The 20,707-nt window shown below is 46.2% G+C and overlaps 1 protein-coding gene across 1 annotated transcript; it reads right to left on the bottom strand.

Annotated features, from left to right (window-relative positions):
* Nucleotides 1–5,485: 5,485 nt before the first annotated feature.
* Nucleotides 5,486–16,142, bottom strand: LOC118084062 (transmembrane protein 47). The gene is made up of 3 exons (XM_035113306.2): nucleotides 15,703–16,142; nucleotides 7,425–7,565; nucleotides 5,486–6,250 (listed from the first exon to the last, which is right to left on the bottom strand). Exons 1-3 carry the CDS (start codon nucleotides 15,905–15,907, stop codon nucleotides 6,069–6,071), a joined length of 528 nt encoding a protein of 175 aa, XP_034969197.1. The 5' UTR covers nucleotides 15,908–16,142; the 3' UTR covers nucleotides 5,486–6,068.
* Between the last annotated feature and the right edge of the window lie 4,565 nt (nucleotides 16,143–20,707).

Below are 20,707 nucleotides of genomic sequence, written 5' to 3'. Positions count from 1 at the left end.
AGTCTGACTTCACCCCTGGAAGCACACACTCGAGACAGATGTCAACAACCACCACCAAAGTTCCTTTGAAAAAGCAACTGTACCAAGAGGAATTACTGCATGTTAGGAAGCATCCTAAGTAAGATACAGTACTTGGTCCATCTCACGTCTACCTCAAAGTACCAGTGGGGATTTGGCCTGGTGCCTTCTGCGTGCAAGCAAGGCGGAGCTGTGCCACTGAGCTGCAATCAGAAGGGAGGACTTTGGACCTGTGTGTCTGCAAGAGAAAATTGCTTAATTAGTTTCCGCCGGGAAGGGTGGAATACAAATACAGTCATACCTCATGTTGTGTCCGCTTCAGGTTGCGTCTTTTCAGGTTGCGAACGCAAGTGTTTACCTCCGGGTTTTGCTACACGCACAGAAGTGTTCTGCACGCTTCACGCATGCGCATAAGTGCTCTATCGTGCTTCGTGCATGCGCAGAAGCACCGCTCTGGTCACAGACTTTTCGAGGTGCGAACAGCAAGCTGGAACGGATCGTGTCCACAACCAGAAGTACCACTGTAAAAGATTATCATCATCATCATCATCATCATCATTAATTTATGTTCATTGGTTGTGGTAATCTGCCATTAGTCATTTGGTATAAAAGGTAAAGGGACCCCTGACCATTAGGTCCAGTCGTGACCGACTCTGGGGTTGCGCGCTCATCTCGCATTATTGGCCGAGGGAGCTGGCTTATAGCTTCCAGGTCATGTGGCCAGCATGACAAAGCCGCTTCTGGCAAACCAGAGCAGCACATGGAAACGCCGTTTACCTTCCTGCTATAAGGTAAAGGTAAAGGGACCCCTGACCATTAGGTTCAGTCGTGACCGACTCTGGGGTTGCGCGCTCATCTTGCATTATTGGCCGAGGGAGCCGGCGTATAGCTTCCAGGTCATGTGGCCAGCATGACAAAGCCGCTTCTGGCAAACCAGAGCAGCACATGGAAACGCTGTTTACCTTCCCGCTGTAGCGGTCCCTATTTATCTACTTGCATTTTGACGTGCTTTCGAACTGCTAGGTTGGCAGGAGCTGGGACCAAGCAACGGGAGCTCACCCCGTCACAGGGATTCGAACCGCCGACCTTCTGATCAGCAAGCCCTAGGTTCAGTGGTTTAACCACAGCGCCACCTGGGTCCCATAAGGTAAAGGGACCCCTGACCATTAGGTCCAGTCGTGACCGACTCTGGGGTTGCGCGCTCATCTCGCATTATTGGCCGAGGGAGCTGGCGTATAGCTTCCAGGTCATGTGGCCAGCATGACACCTTCCCGCTATAGCGGTTCCTATTTATCTACTTGCATTTTGATGTGCATACATTAACTTTATTTCCCCACACATAAAAGTTGAGTAATCTTCACTTACCACTTGATTATGTCAACCCATTTTTCTTTCTTTTCATTTTTCCCAGTCTTATATCCAGTTCTCTACAATTTCTGTTACAGGTTACAATTTTTTTAAAGAAAAACTCCTGAAAACCCATTGGCATTTTAGTGCAGATTTCTCATAATGTACACATTTTTTGCAAGCAATTTCCCTAATATAATGCACTTTATATTGAGTTGAGTTGGCATCTGTCTGTTTTTGGAAGACAATGGAGGAGTGTGCCTTTAGGGGTGAGGTCAAGCTTGTTGGACAGTTGCAGCGCCCATTGTGGCTGGAGAGATTTATACAGGAGAGGCATGTTTTGTTGCAGCTGGGGCAGATAACGGCATCCAGTTGTACTGCTACAGATGCATCATGGTGTTTCTTCTCTCTGTGTTCCTCCCAGTGGTCATTTCTCCTCTGGTCACTGCTATGGAAACATAACTTGACTGCCTGCCTGACAAAGACCAATATCTTGGGTCAGGATGTTGCCAGCACTCCACTCACCAGGATTTTATATACCGTAATTACAAATATATGCCTAATACAGTATGTGCATTTTTGTACATTTTGTTTTTGCTGGAGAACTGCATCACAGAATTAGGCAAAGTGCAAATTTCAAACAATAGTAGTGTTTCAGTTCACGTATGGTTTGCAAAGTGTGGTAGATTCACTTTAAAATCCTAGTTGAATCAAATTACTTCCCTCCTTGGTGGAGACTATGGTACCTTCAGCATAGAAAGCCAAACCCAAACCAGAACAACGTACCTAACTGCTGTTGCAAATATTAATGTGTCAAAGGTTCTAGGCACATTGTTAAACACCTGTAAGCAGCTGCTGAATGCAATTTGCCACGGACAGTTTTCTAATATTTACGTAAAATAACCTAAAGGCAAAAATCTGTGAAACCCTATAGGGAGAAAATCAGCTGTTTTGAAAAACGTCTTTCAAGACAAAGTACCTCTGAGAATCTGCTCAGCACATTTCCCCAACCATGGAAAGCAGCTCTCAGATAAATTGACATAAGGACAGTGTCTCTTAGGTGCAAAGTTAACCTCATAGAAAACACATGCATAATAAAAAACATGTAAAATGTCATATTCCTACTATGCATGAATTTTTCTGCAGTATGCACACTGAGATGGACCAACATTGTCAGAGTCAGAGAACAGAGACAATGTTACTAAAAAGAAGAAGAAATGCAGTGTTTTCATTGGTATTGGTACAGAAGGTGCAAGAAAATACCAACCCACACATTCTTTGGGAGATATTGTGAAATATTTATTTATCAAAGTAATTATTACTTATTTTACCGAACTGTATCTTATTCATTCTCTCTCTCTCTCTCTCTCTCTCTCTCTCTCACACACACACACACACACACACACACCTTTGTTGATAACGATCCGTGAAATGACTCTTATCTTAGTACTGTGGGCTCCATTCCACATGTGCAGAACCCAGGGGTTTCTCTGAAAGGCCCCCCCCCCCTGTGCACAATCTTTCAATCTACTTAAGCAAGAAGTATAATCATAGAGGAAAGTTTCCAAACAGGCAAAATAACTTGAGAGTGCAGAGCAAGGCTGATGAGGGGCATGGCACAATGAGCATTCTGAGGACCAGAGTGGCCTGGGGGGCTTCATTTGGCCTACAGGGTAGAGGTTTCCTACCCGTGTTATAAAATAAGTGATAAGTGTAGTTGGTGCTAAGAGTTGTTTGGAGACCCCTATCACCCTCACCGATCTCTATTTCCCAGTCCCCTGGCAAGAGGGATTGATGGCTAAACCACTCAGAATTTTCACTTTGCAGGGAGAATAGGGGTCTCCTAACAACTCTTAGTAAACTACAATTCCCAGAATTCTTGAGCAGGGAGAAGCTATGACTGGTACAATACTGCGTTTAATGTTAGGTACAGATGTGACTAATGTGGTCAGCAGTGCAGAGCCTGACCATAGCCACACGATGGCACAATTTTCTTCCTGCACTTTATACTTACTATCAAGGTATGTTCTATGGCAGTCTGTGGCTGTGCTGACCCCATTTCAAAGGACAGCGATAAGAAACTTTGCTTGAAGGGGACGTACAGTATTTTGAAAGACAGTGCTGATATCAAAGGAAGCTTCTGAGTGACACAGAATATTTTTCAGGCAGAAGATAAGAAAAGCTAATTTGGTAGGCAGGTAGATTGATTGGTTATTGATAGATTTTCACATCCTAGTGCCTTGCAGATGCTTTACACTAACTACAACTCCCATCAGCCCCAGTTGGCACCAACCCATGGGAATCACAGTCCAAAACACCTAGAGGATACTCAGATAGGTAAGGTGGTGGGTGGCGCTGTGGGTTAAACCACAGAGTGTAGGGCTTGCTGATCAGAAGGTCAGCGGTTTGAATCCCCGTGACGGGGTGAGCTCCCGTTACTTGGTCCCAACTCCTGTCAACTTAGCAGTTCGAAAGCACGTCAAAGTACAAGTAGATAAATAGGGACCGCTACAGCGGGAAGGTAAACAGCGTTTCCGCGTGCTGCTCTGGTCATGCTGGCCACATGACCTGGAAGCTGTACGCCGGCTCCCTTGGCCAGTAAAGTGAGATGAGCATCGCAACCCCAGAGTCGGTCACAACTGGACCTAATGGTCAGGGATCCCTTTATCTTTTAACAGCTGCTCCATGTGCACCAAACACTAGGATAGTTGCTTAAAACCCTGTCACACTCAGATTTCATGATGGGGCAGGGGGAGGGAATTCATTTATCTGGCAGTAAGTAAATTAGGTCATAACTAATTTGTATTCTTATGTTTCCCAAGTGCTGAGATAATGAAGGAAGATACCTTGCCTTTATTTAGAAAAGCACTGGACTTTACCTTTAGTAGAGAGAAGTGTGACCTGCAACAAAATGTTGCAGTATGGAGTACTCCTGTTTAATATGCCAGCCATGGCCTCTTCTACATATTCAATTGTGTTCTTCCCTCCCTGGAGGAATCCCGTTTCCCCCTTCCAATAGTTAGCCAGTGTCCACTGGGGATGCGGACCTTTTACCTTTTCACCATGTTACCAGGCCAGGTTGAAGGTTCTTGTGTTAACAGAGAAAGCACTGAGGAACTTGAGTCAAGGATACCTTAAAGACCACCAGAGTCCTTATATCCCAGCTCGATCACTGAAATCATGGAGATGAGTGTTGTTAGTTGTTTCCCAGGTTACAGAGACCCAGCTTGCCTCAAAACCAGCAGTTGGGCATTGAGTGTTGCTGGGCTCGTACTGGAAGGCACTTTTCTAGTGGAGATTCAGTAGGCCCATCAGTTGCAACTTTCAGGCATCTCTTGGGGTTATTTTTATGCTGACAGCCCTTTGTAGTTGTTGACTTTAAATAGTAGTAGTAGTAGTAGTAGTAATAATAATTCTGGTCATTATATTCTTTGTATGACAGGGTGATAAAGAATTACCTTTATAAACAAAACAGCTGAAATGAAATCTGGTCTTTCTCCATTAGCTGTTGAAAAATAATCTCAGCTTCTACATTCAGGCTGTTTTGTTTGTTTTAACAGAGTAAGCCATATGGGGAAGTCAGTCTGGGTAGAGCATCTTCTTAGGACACAAACAGTCCCAGATTCAATCCCTAGCATTGCAGGGAACACATGTCTGAAATCCTAAGGTGCCATGTTAGTGTAGATGAGACACAGCCCACGCAGTGTCCTCTAGATGCCTTGGAATACAACTCCCATCATCCTTGAACAAATGACCACACTTGCTGGCGCTGATAGGAATTGTAGTCCAAAACATTTGGGGCCACCATGTTGCCTACCTCCGGTGTAGTCAAAGCAAGCTAGATGGGCCAATAGGAGCATTTCCTATGTCCCATTTGTGTGTGTGTGTTTTCTCAAAGAGGCAAAGAAGTTGAATGGTGCTGCCTTCCCAGTTTCTCATCCATTGTGCAAGGAACATGAGTTTCCTTACTGATTTCAATTAATCTGATGTGACTGTTTCCACCTACACTGATACCCTCCCCACCAACCCTGACCTTTTCAACTCCATTCTCTGCTGAGGAATGCTGAGCTGTTCAAAGCTTTCACATACATACAACACAAAAACATGCACCATGGCAATCTCATTTTAATAGGTTGGTTTATTCAACTCTGCAGCTATACAAACCCACACACTTTCTGCACAGAACAGGGGCCAAGATCACCACCAGCAAACCAGTCTCTGCGCCCTTCTGGTTCCCCAGGATCAAGTGGATTTACCACCGATACATTTACAGATCCAGTTAACTTCACCCTATGCTCTCCCACCTGTCACCTGCAGCTACGTGAAAGGGTGTGCTAAGCACCTCAAAATAAAGGCAGCAAAGTTCTACTTCAACACAGGGGGTTGTTCTCTTTAAATATAAAGACAACATTTCCTGCATAGAATAATAGAAACATGAGAAAGATCTCAAGCTAGTTATTCGATGGAGAAGTATGGCTCTTTTATAGTTTTTTATTCCTCTAATTCTTTGAAGGGTGTCCAACTCAAGATCTTTGCATCTTCATTTTTCAAGGCGTCTGCCAGCTTCTTGCCAAGATGAGGTGCACATCTGGAAGGGCCAAGTGTGCCAATCCACCACTCCTTTCCCCATTTCATCTCTCTCCTCCTGTCTACCAGTCTGGTCCCAGCAGTCTGCTAATCCAGTCCAGCTCCATCTGCCTGCCTCAGTAGTACGCATCTTCATACAAATCTGTGCGTAAGCAGTAAAGGATGGCAGCACCCAGCATGAAGACGGCAGAGCCCCAGCCTAAGCCGTAGCCCCAGTTGAACTCATGGTAACTGTTCAGCATGCTGCTGTCGATGAATTTGATGGGGTAGAGGATTAAGGCACAGACATGCAGAACCACTAGATCAATCCAACAAAGAAAAAAGAGTCTGTTAGAAATCCAAACAGAAAGAAGGAAAATAAACTTGTTCCATGGAGACTCATTTGCAACACCAGGGAGATCAGGAACAACTGATCTCCAAGTCTGCCACGTTCTTGCTTCTGTGTTAACCAACTGGTCACGACATTTATCTTAAGCCAAGGTCATACAGTCAAGCCTCGGTCCCCGAACGCCTGTTTTGGAACCTTTTGGCTCCCGAACGCCAAAAATGTTTTTCGGAAGCCGAACGTCTGACGAGCTTCCGGAATGGATTACGTTTGACAACCGAGGTTTGACTGTATCTGCACTATACATTTAAAGCATCATGAAGCTTCTTTAAAAGTCATTGCTTTCCCAAAGAATCCTGGGATTGGCCACCCATGGCTCCTTTTGTGAGGAGGAAGGGTGGAATATAAAATCAATAAATAATAATAAGCAATAAGCTTGTTAAAGGTGCTGACAACTTCCCCCCCCCCCAACAGAGCTACCAATCTCAGAGTTCCCTAGGAAGAGGGATTGATTGATTGCTAATCCACTCTGGGAAATGTAGCTTTGTGACAAAATAGGGGCTGTCTAATAATTCTTAGCACCCTTAACAAACTACAGTTCTCAGGATTCTTTTAGGGATGTCAAGGCTGTTTAAAGTGGCATGATAGGGCTTTAATGCCTGTTGCATATTTGGCCCAAGTTCATCTGGAGTAAAAATGGAAAGGACAGCCATCGGCAATTAGCTAGGTCTTACCTACTTATTGATGCTGCTTGGGTATCTGAAAGGGCATATTAGGCAAGCCCATCAAGAACTTGCAAGGTATTTTTTGAAAGAAGCAAAAAACAATTGCACAGAAATGGGGCAAATGGAAGGGGTTGTAAGCTATAGCGACTGTGCTTGAACATTGCAGCAAAGCATACTATATATGGCTCCCACTGCACTCCTGGCCCAGCAGCAAAAGCAGAGAGCCCTGATATTTAGCCGATTTCTGATTTTAACTTTTCTATACGGTTTTTATCGTGTGGTTTTATGTACAATTGTTGTAAACCACTCCGGTATTTATTTATTTTTATGAACAGCGGTATATAAATACATTTCAAATAAATAAATAAAAGCAGTATAGAAATGAACTAATGTTACAGAAGCAGAGGTTAAAGGGTACGTACCAGCAGCAAAAAGGAGGATGGCAACAACCCGGTAATAGCGCTTATAGATCCCCAGGCAGAAGGAAGTCAGAGACAAGAGGAATGACAGCAAAGTGATGGTGGCTGCCGTCAGGATCAACACCAAAGCAGCTATTTGCCAGTCTGTGGGAAGGGAGGGGGGGCAGGATAAGGAACAATTGTGAAAAAGACTCTCAAACCACTATCAACAGAGATGAGGGTCTTGTTTAGTCACCAAGAAACCTAGTGACATACACATATGCCGTTTTAGATCAGTTTATCAGCTCAAGGACCACTTTCTGAGGGCCACATGCCTGTGGTGGGTGGGGCCGGGGCAGAAGTGAGCAGAGAAATACAATAAATGTGAAATTTGCCTTTGTGTGGTAGGCTGCTTTCTACACACAATCACAAACCCCACGCTGTCCTCCATTCCACCAAGCAAAAGGCATGGCCAGTGTTCAAGGACACATCCCAGCTATGCAAAAACACCCAAGGAGCTTATAATAAAATTGTTTAAAAAAGGAGGGTGCAGAGCAGGGCTGGTGAGGTGTGTGGCCTGGGAAGAATCTTGAGGGCCAAGAGGGTAGGTGGGCTGCCATTGACCCCTGGCCCTGAAGTTCTCCATCTCTGTTTTAGAGCCCACAAAGCAAAAATTCCCAATGAAGAGGGATGGACGCTGGAAATTCTGGCTGTGTGAGAGGAATAGCGGTCTCCTATCAACTCTTGGTACCCTTAACAAATTAGTTCCCAGGATTCTTTGGACTATTTATGAAATTGAAATTGTATGAGATTGCTTTAAATGTATAGATGGGGCCTGTCTCAGCAAAAACAAACAAACAATACAGTGGCACCTTAAAGTCTAACTTACGCACCTTGCTAATTTTTAAGGCTCTATTGTTTCTGCAGAGCTGTAGCAATCAGTCCTTGAGAATCCACTTACTCAACCCAGTTGCTGAACACAGCTTCCCATCAGCCAATAAGCTGCACAGACTCTGGCTCTATCTTGTCTGGATATACAAATTTGGCTATTCATGTGTATAGACATTTACTCTATAGCTCCGCCAAGGCATCCTGCTCTTCCCCTCTGCATAGGTGCTTCTATTTTGGCTGATGAATCACAGGCACTCACAGCCTGAACATTTGAAACTGAGAGAACGAATGCTTATTCTAACAGAAATAAGAGTTGAACTTTCCAGCCAAGTTGCCTACTTGATGCATAAATCATTTATCCTGTGATACAAAGTGAGAAAGGCAGAGCCTACAGACTTGTCTAGTCATGGAGATATGAAGTTGTATTTCTCACCTCCAAACCTAATGCAGAGTATCCCCAAGAACCCCCACCCCATTATTTTGTATTTATTGAGGACATAGATCACTCAGGTCTCTGACCATCTGGGGTCCTCTATGACCGTCCCAGTATCAGCCATGAAAGCTTTAAAAAGGGGGAAACTAGGTTTGGAAAGACCTTCAGTGCTGGGGGTATAAGTAAGGCATCACCTCCTCTGCCTCTAAGATTCCCAGGGCTACCTGGCTGGCTGCTATTTGCAAACAAATGGCAGGACTAGACTGACTATCACATAAAAGATGGGGCAAGCTTGTTTTCTCCTGCTTCAGAGGGTAGGCCTCAAACCAATGGCTCTGAGTTACAAGAAAGGAGACTCCGACTAAACATCAGGAAGAACTTTCTGACAGAAAGAGCTGTCCAATACTGGAGCAATCTCCCTCCAAAAGTGGTGGGTTCTCCTTCCTTGGAGGTTTTTAAGCAGAGGTTGGATGGCCATCTGTTATGTTTGATCTAGCCAAGATTCATGCATCGCAGGGGGTTGGACAAGATTACCCTCAGGGTCCCTTCCAACTCTAAAAGTTCTATGAGCATGTACTGTGAACATCCAACAAGCATCCAACAAGACTCTTCTATGTTCTTATTTCCCTGAGCCTGAAAGGGCAGCATACTCTGGGCCTTTGGCTGCTGGGAGGTTGCCATGCCATGGCAGACAGAGCCATAGGTCAGTGGACCATCTACCTGAGTATTGTCTGGCAGCAGCTCTCCAGGGTTTGGGGCGGAGGGCCTTCCCAATATGTCAATGCTGCAGAACTGAACCTGGGCCTGAAACTCTGCCATCGAATTATGTGTCCCCCCCCAAAAAAAATGCTTTGTATGCAGAAGGTTGCGGGTTCAGTCCACAGCATCTCTAGGTAGAATTGGAAATTTCTGCTATTGAAACCCTGGAGAATCTCTGGCAGTCAGTGCAGACAATACTGAGTTCTACAGACCAGCAGATTGACTTGGTATAAGGGAGTTTCCTATATTCCTGCCTCCCTTGACAAGGGAAAGACCAAATTGGCCCTATCCTTCACAGCTAGAGGAGCAGTAGCTGTGGGATACTCGCTCCCTCTCTTCTCCTCCACTCTGATTCAACTACCAATTTTTCTGAAACTGCTGTGGTGATAGAGATAGCATACTCTGTCCCCATTCATCACCAGCGAGAGGAGTATATCTGTGTGTGAATATTGGTTTTTAAATATTATTAAGCCCCTTTGAAAATCTGTAAGCCCTTTTGAAAATCATTTGATTGCAAGGTGTGGAGGTATATATAAAACCAACCACACCTTGCAATATATATTTATATGATTTGTGGGGAGGTGAGCTTGCATAGCTAGCAGAGTGTGATGCTGTGCGTGTACGAATTAGGAAAAAATAAGGCATAGGCTTCAGCTTCCGGGGAATCCCACTTCAACAAACTAAGTAAGTAAAACAACCCCAAATTTCTAGCCCTTGTGACCAAAGCATGCAAACAAATATCTGCTGATTCTCACAGGCAGACTGAATAAGATCCAGAGGGCGTGTCTTCAGAACTCTGCACAGCTGCTTACAGCCCTCCCCAGTAAGAAATGCAAAATTATGCAAATTAAGGAACTTTGCCTATTTCTGCTTGTATATGCACACGTGATTTATAGAGACCACAGGAAAGGTCAGTGGCATCAAACAATACATGCAGCTGTCAGTCAGAATCAGTCACCTATACCAGGAGTATATTTAATTTTCCTCCTTATATAATGGCACATCTTCAGCGTAAGCAACAAGACAAGGGAGAGGCAGCATAAGGGGGAGTTGATAAAACAGCTTTCTAAGCAGACACATGGATAAAGCATATCCTGGGATGGGAATGATTCTGAACCAGGTTGGCACAGCAGAAAGAAGCTAGTGAAGCATCTAGAATCATGGGCCCTTTTACTATCTGCCTATTGTGACAACAAAGGACTGGTTCCCAGTTCCTATTAATCAGCAGTTAATTGTGACCACGTCAGATGCAGCAGCAAGACTTTAACTTTAGGGACATCTGTGGGACAAGGAGAAAGGGGCCTCCTCTTTGAAGGATGACCCGGCTAAATTCCCACAATGTTTCCGCCCAGCTCTTCTCCACAGCTTTTAAAATAATGGCTGCTTAGCCCAAGAGTGCAGTTCGGAAAACTGAGACTCTAGAGCAGCCTTCCCCAATCTGGATGCTTTGAACTACAGTTTCCATCACCCCTGACCACTGACCATGCTGGCTGGGACTGATGGGAGTTGTGGTCCCAGCAACCTATGGAACAGAGCCAGATTGAGACCTTTAGAGGCCCTCCAACATGTTGAGGCCCCAAACTGGGATGCCCTTTTTCCCAGCCGTACTCCCATGCAAGCCACATGACCTCATGAGATCACAGAGCCCCAAAGATGTGCTTTTCCAGGGCCATGATCTTGCATCCACACGAGCAGTGGCAGATTTACATATAAGCTAAACAAGCTATAGCTTAGGGCCCCTCTCCTTTCACCACCACCCACACCCCAATTTTGAACCAGACTTACTGATTATGCTCCAGTATGTGTTTCTACTAGGACTGCAGCTCTTAGGAACTGCCAGCCCAGAACTTAGAGAAACAAAAACAGAACCATACAGAGCAACTGAGTCACCACTGCTCAACATCCTGTTCCAGGCACAGCTGGGAGGACTCAGAGGTTCCGCCGCCAGCTGCAAGGCCTCCCCACATGCATCAGGCCATAACTGATCCAAGATCCACAGAAGAGCTCTCTGGATAAACAGAACAATTTTCACTATGCCAGAAGTGGTTTAGAGAACAGCGCGGCCTTTGCCTCCAAGGGAAAGGCAGCTACACTTTGGACGCCAGAGGGAGAGGGAGGAGCTTTCTCATCGGAAATGGGTGGAAATGCTAGATTTAAAAATAAAGTGAAATGTTTATTTGTTTTGCTGAAGGCCTGCTGTAGGGACAAGGAACCAAGCAGAGGGAATCATGATTTGATCTAGGCATTTGGGCTTCACCCCTCTGTGGAATTTGAATTCAAGTAGCTGGAGGGGAATTCTCAAATCTGAATCAGGGGCATTTGGCCTTCCAGATGTGCCTCAGCAACAACTCCCGGCGTCAGCCCCTGCAAGCATGGCCAAAGGCCAGAGATGACAGTTGTTTTCAGCAACATCTGGAGGGCTTCAGGTTCCCCAGACAAGTGATACATCCTTACTGAATACCTTCACTGTTCCAGCTCCACCAGCACCCTCAGCTGTCAGCCCTTGCTCTTTCTCAAGCTGCTTGTATTTTTGTCTCAGGAGGAGACTGGAAAGTCGGTTTCCCACTTCTAACTTGCAAAAGGGAAAAAGGCGGACTTTTTTTTATTATAGAAGCTTGAATTGAAGAATCTCTACACGGAACAAAAATGAACCTAACTGCTGCAAGTTTGGATGGGTGTGAAGGATTATGGGGGGTCTGCAGGATTCTTATTTTTCCGGAGGAGGGCAGGGTAGTTAAAAGGTACAAATAAACACATGCAACTAGAAGGTGGGAGCAAGCAGGTTTCTCACAGAACAAAAGAAAAGTGCCTGCACATTTTGCCTTGTATCACAGGTCCTACAAATGCTAGAAGCTCTTTTTGTTAAACTGAACGCTGTGGAATCTGGGGGTCACGCTTCATCCAGGGCAAGGGCAACTGGCCTCTCTGTCACCTCATCCACCCTTCCTTCACGGGCACTCACAATTTGAGTTCACCCAAACCCCTCTTCTATGAAGTCTCCCACTCCTCAAGCTGAGCAGGGGAGAGCAGAAGACAGTGAAGGACTCTAGACAGTAAGCAGGTGGTCAGCAGAAGAGCCTGACAATAAATCACAGGTTTGAGCTCCAGAGCGCAGCCTGGGTAGCAAATGCCAAACATCTGTTACTCTCCATGCAAAGACCAAAGAGCCTTCACACCCGAGACAAATGTCAAACTCTTCTCTCCTCCTACCCACCTACCCCCCCCCCATTTCCAATTTGCAAGCTTGAATTGCTGCAAAAAGAAAAGAAAAGGAGTTCCCCAGCTGCCTCCCTCAGCACCTGTTGCATTCCTGATTAATGTGTCTCTGGCTCTACTGCCAAAACAATAGACCCTGCAGGAGAGGAAAAGCAAATGCCAGCGCTTGTTCAATAGGTAATTGGCCCTGTTGTGCCATTAGGCAGTAACCCCCATGCTATAAACTAGGGAGAAGGTGGTAACAGCAAGCTACTTTAAGAGAATCTGGAAAAATTAAGAGGTTCACACTTAAACTTGAGGTATTCACTGCACCTTGAAACTTTACACTGAGGCAGCAAGCAGGTCTCACTTCCACCCCCTCCACCTGATGAAAAGGCCACAACCCTTTCTAGGAAATCTACTGCCGTACCAACCACCATTCATGCCTCCCTAACTGGAAGCTAGGCTACCTTCGTGTATGTACCCGGGGCTCCCCTTGAAGCTGGCTTGCAAATTTCTGAAGATTCATTAGCTGGCAGGCCAGCTCCCAATGGAGGTTGACTTGGATATGATACCAGAGCGCTCTTTATTGCAGCCTCCAATAACTCATGCTGTGTAGTGGAACCCAGGTTCAAATCTCTATTCCCTTGGTAACCTTAGGCCAGTCACACTATTTCTGCACAGCCTACCTTACAACGGTGATGAAGAAGAGAAAAAAGATGTGTGTGTGTGTGTGTGTGTGCAGGCTGCCCTTAAAAATAAACAGCTGTTCCAAGATACCTGCCTTTCAGCCCTCTGGGCTTTCCTGAAAATATTTTTTTAATAGAAAAACAGAAGTAAGACATTTGCAACAGAACAGGAGGCCATGCCCCAAAGAGCCAAGAATACAGTCCTAACAAGTTACTTTGCCAGCAGACAAAATCCCTGGAAACTGCTGCAATGGGAACTTCTTTACAGTCTTGGAAAACCAGATTTACTTACACCAGGCAAGTTCTCCTTTTAACCCAAACCCTTCTGCTGAGTGAGCCTATGTACTAACACATACACAGCCCCAAACCACAGCTTCATCTGAACTTAGGGCCTTTCCAGATTGGTGTTTTTGGGGGAGGGTGTATTCCATAACATGTCACTGGCACAGTAATACTACATTTAGTTCCACTTTATTAGTGATCTTGTGATGCTTCCTCACTGTTTCTGCACTATTGCCATCTGCAAGGGCAGCTTGCACCATAGCTGAAGGAGAGCAGGCCAACTACCTGTCCCCCTCCCCTCACCCCCCAAAAGAAGAAAAACCATTTATGGTATGCAAAATTACAGGATTTCAGCAGGAAGCTATGTGATGTGCACCGATGGGAAACAAAGCAGTATGTTCATCCCAAAACTTCTGCTAGCACAAACAGTACTGAAAGAAGAATTGCATATGACCACCCCTGATACCACCATGAGCATGTTGCCATTATGACTTACTTTACCGGTATGTCAAAATCAATGCTGCTTCAGAAATGGTCACTGCAATTATTTTATATATACAGTACTGTATTTTGGCTGCAATCCCATGTACCCGAGGGGTAAATCTTATGTGCTTACTTCTGAGTAGTCACATTTAGGATCACACTCTTTATGACAACCTTCATACAGCTGCTGGCCTTCTAAGTCTACACAACAACAAAAAAGTTTATTGTCCAATGCAGACATTTTGGCTTCAATACCAAGGACCCAGGTGGCGCTGTGGTTAAACCACTGAGCCTAGGGCTTGCTGATCAGAAGGTCGGCGGTTCGAATCCCTGTGACGGGGTGAGCTCCCGTTGCTTGGTCCCAGCTCCTGCCAACCTAGCAGTTCGAAAGCACATCAAAATGCAAGTAGATAAATAGGAACCGCTACAGCGGGAAGGTAAACGGCGTTTCCATGTGCTGCTCTGGTTTGCCAGAAGCGGCTTTGTCATGCTGGCCACATGACCTGGAAGCTGTACGCCGGCTCCCTCGGCCAATAATGCGAGATGAGCGCGCAACCCCAGAGTCGGTCACAACTGGACCTAATGGTCAGGGGTCCCTTTACCTTTACCTTTTACCAAGCTAGCTTCTCCCTCCCCCCTCTTTGATTTAACATCTGACCTGCTCAACAACTTTCTTTGCTGGTGGTCAACCCTAGACACAGCTCTGGTCTCCAACTGAAGAGAACACACCCACACCCAGCATCTGTCGATGGAGGAGATTGCCTCACACAGCCTAATGGTAGCACTAGCCTTGTATTTCCCTCTGACTCCACTGCTTATGTTTTATGCATGCATATGGAGTGTGGCAGGAGCAGATTGAAGTCTTAAAATACACACAAACAAACCCACACATATAGGCACGTAGGAATCTGCCTTACACCAACCCAGACCATTGGTCAATCTTGCTCAGTATTGTCCACACTGACTGGCAGCAGGCAGCTTTCCAGGCTTCCGGGCAAGACTCTCTTCCACCTCCACCTGAAGATTCCTAGGAATAAACTTGGGACGCTCTGCATTCAAGTTGGATGCTCTACCACTGTGCTGAAGACCTGATGCACCTGAAGCAGGTGCCTGAGATCACACTAACCCCCCCTCCAACCCCCTGGCATATGACCTCTTGCATGCTGCTGGAACACAATTCGCATTATCCTTGGCTATGCTGGCTGGGACTTGTAGTCCAACAGCATCAGGGAGCGGGGGGGGGGGCACATGTTCTCCATCTGTTCAATGCAGAAATCTGCCTTACACCAGGTCAGACCACTGGTCCACTCAGTTTAGCATCTCCTGCCCTAGTATTCTACAAGATAACACTTTATGCAGTTGATAAAAGTAGATTCTAGTTCTCAGGAGCTGATGCCATTAAACTCCCATTTGGTGGGATGACGCAGGATTTCGATTTTAACAAATGCCTAAAACAAATGCCTAAAAAATAAATACAGCAATACTTTGCCCACCCCCTGTCTTTTCTCCTTGCTCCCCGACTCTTTGTGCATGTTCCCAGCATTTCTAACTCTCCCCAGGGGGCCCTTACCAGTCTGGAGGGTGGAGCTGCACTCCCAAACATCATCCCGGCCTTGCATACAAGACACCCAGAGGGAGCGGGAGTAGCGTTCCGACGTGACCCAGGCAGGGCTCAGAAGAGCCGCCACGTCTAGGGCTAGAGCGATGAAGGCGCACAGCAGGGCTATCAGCTTGAAAGGCCGGAGCAGGAAGCCGTCCTCATCTGCGGTCGACATCCCCACGAACTTCTTTGGCACGGGTGAGAAACTGTCGGCAGACGCGAAGAGAGATGCAGTACAGGATTAGGAAGAAGGCGCCCGTCCGCTGGATGTCTGTCTGCGAGAGCGCACAGATATCTGCGGCAGCTATTGGCTCTGCAAAGCTTTGGGAAAGCAGAGGAGGAGGAATAGCCCACCCGGGGGCTCTCGGTCCTGGCTAGACTCTGCAAAGTTTGCAAAGCAGCGGCCCCGCGTGTCCCTCCCAGCCCCAGATCCCACCCCTTTGACCCCGCCCCAGGCACTGTCCGGGGTGGGGGAGCTCCCCGGATCCTAGACTCAGCCGGACTATCCTGGACGATGAAGCTAGGGCTGGTTGTCGCTCTGCACCAAACTGACTTTTTCCTTTTCTTTCTCGATCAAAGACACCTGCTCCGTTAACAGCTGCATGGCAGGCTGGAATCATAAGCAAGCTCTTCGCGCGCCCTGATTATCCGTTCAAGGAAGGCTACACCCGATGAATTTCTACCTGTCGTCACACGGGGCGGGGAGCGAGAGTGCGGAGAGTAGCAATCCAAACTGGAAGGCTGAAACTGCTCGCGCCCCCTTTTGAATAGTTTTCGAGCTCAGAACCCGTCTGTTTAGCAAAGGGTACCTTGACTTGAATATGCATTAGATCTGAACCGAAGAAGGATTGAGGTAACAGGAGATTTAATACTGGTCCAGTAAATAGCCCCCATGAATACGATGGGAGTAGAGGGAGAATAACAATAAACTTCATAATCATTATGACATTTATATCCTGCCTTTCCCACCAACAAGCTCAAGGCTGCTTAACCTGCTGTCTCCCCCAGCCCCGCATCCTGCTGCTAGAGGGAAAGGACAGATAATCATAGTATTGTAGAGCTGGAAGGGACTACCAAGGGTCATCTAGTCCAACCCCCTGCAATGCAAGGGTGGCAAGATGGTGGCCACTCTCCATTCTGCATACAGAAGCCAAATGAACTAGCAGTTGACTCTTTCTTAGGTGGTAGTGAGAGAGATGGATAACTTTGCTGCACCTGAGACAGCATGCCAAGTTAGGGAACTGGGAGCTTAGACTGAGCAGCCATGGGGCTAGCATGGTTGTCCTCAAAATCTGCTGCTTTAGGTATTTGCCTCCTTTTGCCCCATGGAAGAGCTGGTCCTTCTGCTCCCTTTATCTTTATCTTTTTCACAAGCTCCCTGTTTTTCTTTTATGTATTAAGGTTGCCCCTTTTAGGTAGCTCTCACAAGACAGCTATTGCAACATTTAGTTTTACAGTATGTGAACCCAAATAGTTTATTGTGATTATGTTCTGCTGCAACACACCTGTGCACTTCTCTTGCGTGTGTAGACATGGTACTTTGGTTAGAGCCACATTCCATGGCATTTAGAAGCCTATGTAGAATTGGGAGAGAACTCTCAGAACTGGAAATTTGACAATACTACAGTACTTGTAGAAGAGTTGTATTTCCTTAGAAACACTGGTGAATGCTCAGTGGACAATAGCAGTGGAATCTGCGGGGAGCGTTTTTGGTAGGGAGAAATGGGTCTGCTTGATCTGGGTCTGGGGTTCTAGGGGAACCCGGACTACTTAATTTACTTTCCACACTATTATCAGTCACTTTCTACATCGCCTAAGTTAATGCAGTTTTTAAAAGATTTGAATTTTTCAATTGTCCAGATGCTTTTTTTGAACTTCCCATTTAGGGGTCTGACTGCCCATTAAGAAAACAAAAAACTTGCCTGTTTTGTTTGGACCCTCCCCCCCTTAACCAACCCTATTTCACCCCCTTCTCAAATGTTTTTGCCTGGCTGAACAATGCCTCTTTCGTGCCTGGCTGGGGGACTGTGAGAGGTGTGTGAATCTGTGTAGAAATTAGCCTTCTGGTAAAGTTTACAATTATTGCTCTGCCCACTTTTGCTTCTGTCCATGCCCCTCACTGGCATGTGGTCCCTGAAAGGTTATTCAGAATAGAATGTGTGGCCCTTGGTCTGAGAAACACCTTCCACTCATGATCCAAAGGCACTCCCATCACCATGTTGATGTTGAGACCATTACATCCGGAATCTAACATTAATGAACTACACCACTGCTAAGTCACTGAAGAGAGACATCATCTGAAAAGCAATTTTCCAGTCTTCCATAATGTGTCCAGAATAATTTAATGTGCATGTTTGTTTGTTTGTTTTAAAAAAGTAAAGAAAGGGAGGGAGAGAGAAGGTATAATCTCAGTTGCAGTGTGCTGCATTATTATCATCATCCTCCCGCCTCCCCCAATTCATGTTCAGAAATGACAGGTGTGAGCTTTGCACACTGGGGTATGCACTGCTTTGTCTTGTTTTGTGTCTAGTAAACACCTCCTCACCCCTTACCCTCCTTCAACCTCCTCTTCAGGAGCTTATAAATAGCAGGGCCAGCTGCCAGGGAGCCGTGAACTCTGTGAACCTGCTGTAACATTACCCAGGAAAGCAACAGAGAAGAATGGAATGCAAGTTCCCCTCTGACTCCCTGCCAGGTTATGCCAACTGCATATGTGGGAAACCAATTCTTCCTATAGCTAAGCAAGTGGAATGACCTGGTTGAGATGGTGCAAGAGGATAACATAGCGCAGGCTGTCCCTTGTAGGGATATCAACTTTTACAAACTCATTCAGTTCAATGCACAAAAGGCAGGCTTGGTGGAATCATGGGGATTGGAGAAGTACTATATATATATGGATGGATATAATCAATTTTTTTTTTTCAAAAATGGGGGGGGGGAAGCTGTCAAAACGAGGGCTAAAATTGGTTGGTGGTCACAGAATGCTGACTGGTTGGGGGGGGGTGAGGTGCAAAACAGGTAGACAGGGAGAAACTGGAATGAAGCAGATAAACACCTGAATGGGTCAAGGCTGGCCCACCCATGAGGCAAACTGCCTCAGACAGCAGGATATGGAGGCAGCATATCCAGCCTCCAAGGAATGCATTGCCCATCAACTTTGGAGGGTTGGGCTGGCCCCCTCAAATATTTTATGGGGGGAAGCGACCTCAGCCCCTAGGCGTTGACTCCTATGTATCAATATCTGAGCTCAAGGTTCAGTTAGGTAGCCGTGTTGGTCTGACGCAGTCAAAATAAATTAAAAAATTGTCCAGTAGCACCTTAGAGACCAACTAAGTTTGTTCTGGGTATAAGCTTTCGTGAGCATGCACACTTCTTCAGATACACTGAAGTCACCAGACCCTTATATATAGTGGGAGGGGGGGGTTCTTAGAAGGGTAGTAGTAGATGGGTGATTGACTCAATGGGTATGGTAAACCTGTTGATGACTGTTAATGACTGCAATTAGTCCTACAGGAAAAAGCAAGGGACCGTGTGCAAATGACCAAAAAAGCTTTAGCATATTTAATGAGACAAGAATCCAATATCTCTATTCAGACCAGGTCTCTCCATAGTTTTCAGTTTAGTAATAAGTTGTAATTCAGCTACTTCTCTTTCAAGTCTATTTCTGAAATTGTTTTGTTATAAGACAGCTGCTTTGAGATCTTGTATTGAATGTCCTGGGAGATTGAAGTGTTCTCCAACTGGCTTCTCTGTCTTGTGATTCCTGATGTCAGATTTATGTCCATTTATGCTTTGGCATAGGGTTTGGCCTGTCTCAGGGCCAGCTCTATGGCCAGGCTGGGTGGCGCAGGGTGCCATGGCGCCGGCCCGCCGGGGGGGGGCACCACACAGCTGCGCCTGCCCGCCGGCCGGCTGCTCCGCCGCACAGCAGCGCCCTCGGCGACCACGCTGCACGCTGAGCCCACCAGCCCGCCCGTCGCACTGGAAAACGGGGCGGTGGCGGCGGAGGGATCCGCCGCACCACGGCGCCAAAGGTGCTTAAGATGGCCCTGGCCTGTCTATCCAATATAGAGAGCTGAAGGGCACTGCTAGCATTTGATGGCGTACACCTCAAGGTCTAAGTGATCAGATTTGGGAGTGGCCAATAACAAGTTAATGGACAAGTTAATGACGAGGTCATTTCTTGAACCATCTGCTGAGGCTTTCTCTAAATGCCTCACACTTGGGACCAAATTCTCCTGTCACTTCCAGCTGTGGTCATCTTTTTCCACCACCAACATTCAATCTTCTTTCCAATGGAAAGAATCTCTTCTCCAAGCATTGCATCCCGTCCTCTAAGCATCACATTACCCTAATTACAGAGGCACACATGGCAATCCCACGGCCCATTATATTTGCACCTGGATGGGAAATGGGCTATAGCCTTCTCCCACCGCAGGCCAACCTACACTTTTCATCTCCTTACTAAGACGTCCAACTGCTAGAAGCACCCTTTGCTGTTGAAAAGGGAAGCTCTCAAGACCATCATTGCATGTAGCCAACATGACCTGCCAGCAGCAGGATAATAGCGTGCAAGGAATGTTAAGAGGTCAAGCATGAGCATACCCTGCGCAAACTGAAAAAGTGCAGGAGGAAATTAAGATATGAACAGCCAAGCCAAGCAACACTCCAAATGAGGCTGGTTGTACTCTGGGTACTCTACCCATTTACCAGGGAAGCTGCACATTATTGCTTCCATTCCCCAATGCACTGAGTTTGAAATCAGTACAGTGGTTCCTCAGTTTAAGAACAGCCCTGTTTACGAACTCCACAAAACTGGAAGTAGTGTTCCAGTTTGCGAACTTTACCTCGGTCTAAGAACAGAATGTGAATGGTGGAAGGGCACCGGCAGTGGGAGGCCTCATTAGGGAAAGCGTGCCTCGGTTTAAGAACGGTTTCAGTTTAAGAACAGACTTCCGGAACGGATTAAGTTTGT

Source organism: Zootoca vivipara, chromosome Z (genome assembly GCF_963506605.1).
Source record: "Zootoca vivipara chromosome Z, rZooViv1.1, whole genome shotgun sequence".
NCBI classification, from domain to species: Eukaryota; Metazoa; Chordata; class Lepidosauria; order Squamata; family Lacertidae; genus Zootoca; species Zootoca vivipara.
The sequence above is the reverse complement of the archived record's forward strand: the minus strand, read 5'-3'. Positions and strand labels throughout refer to the sequence as shown.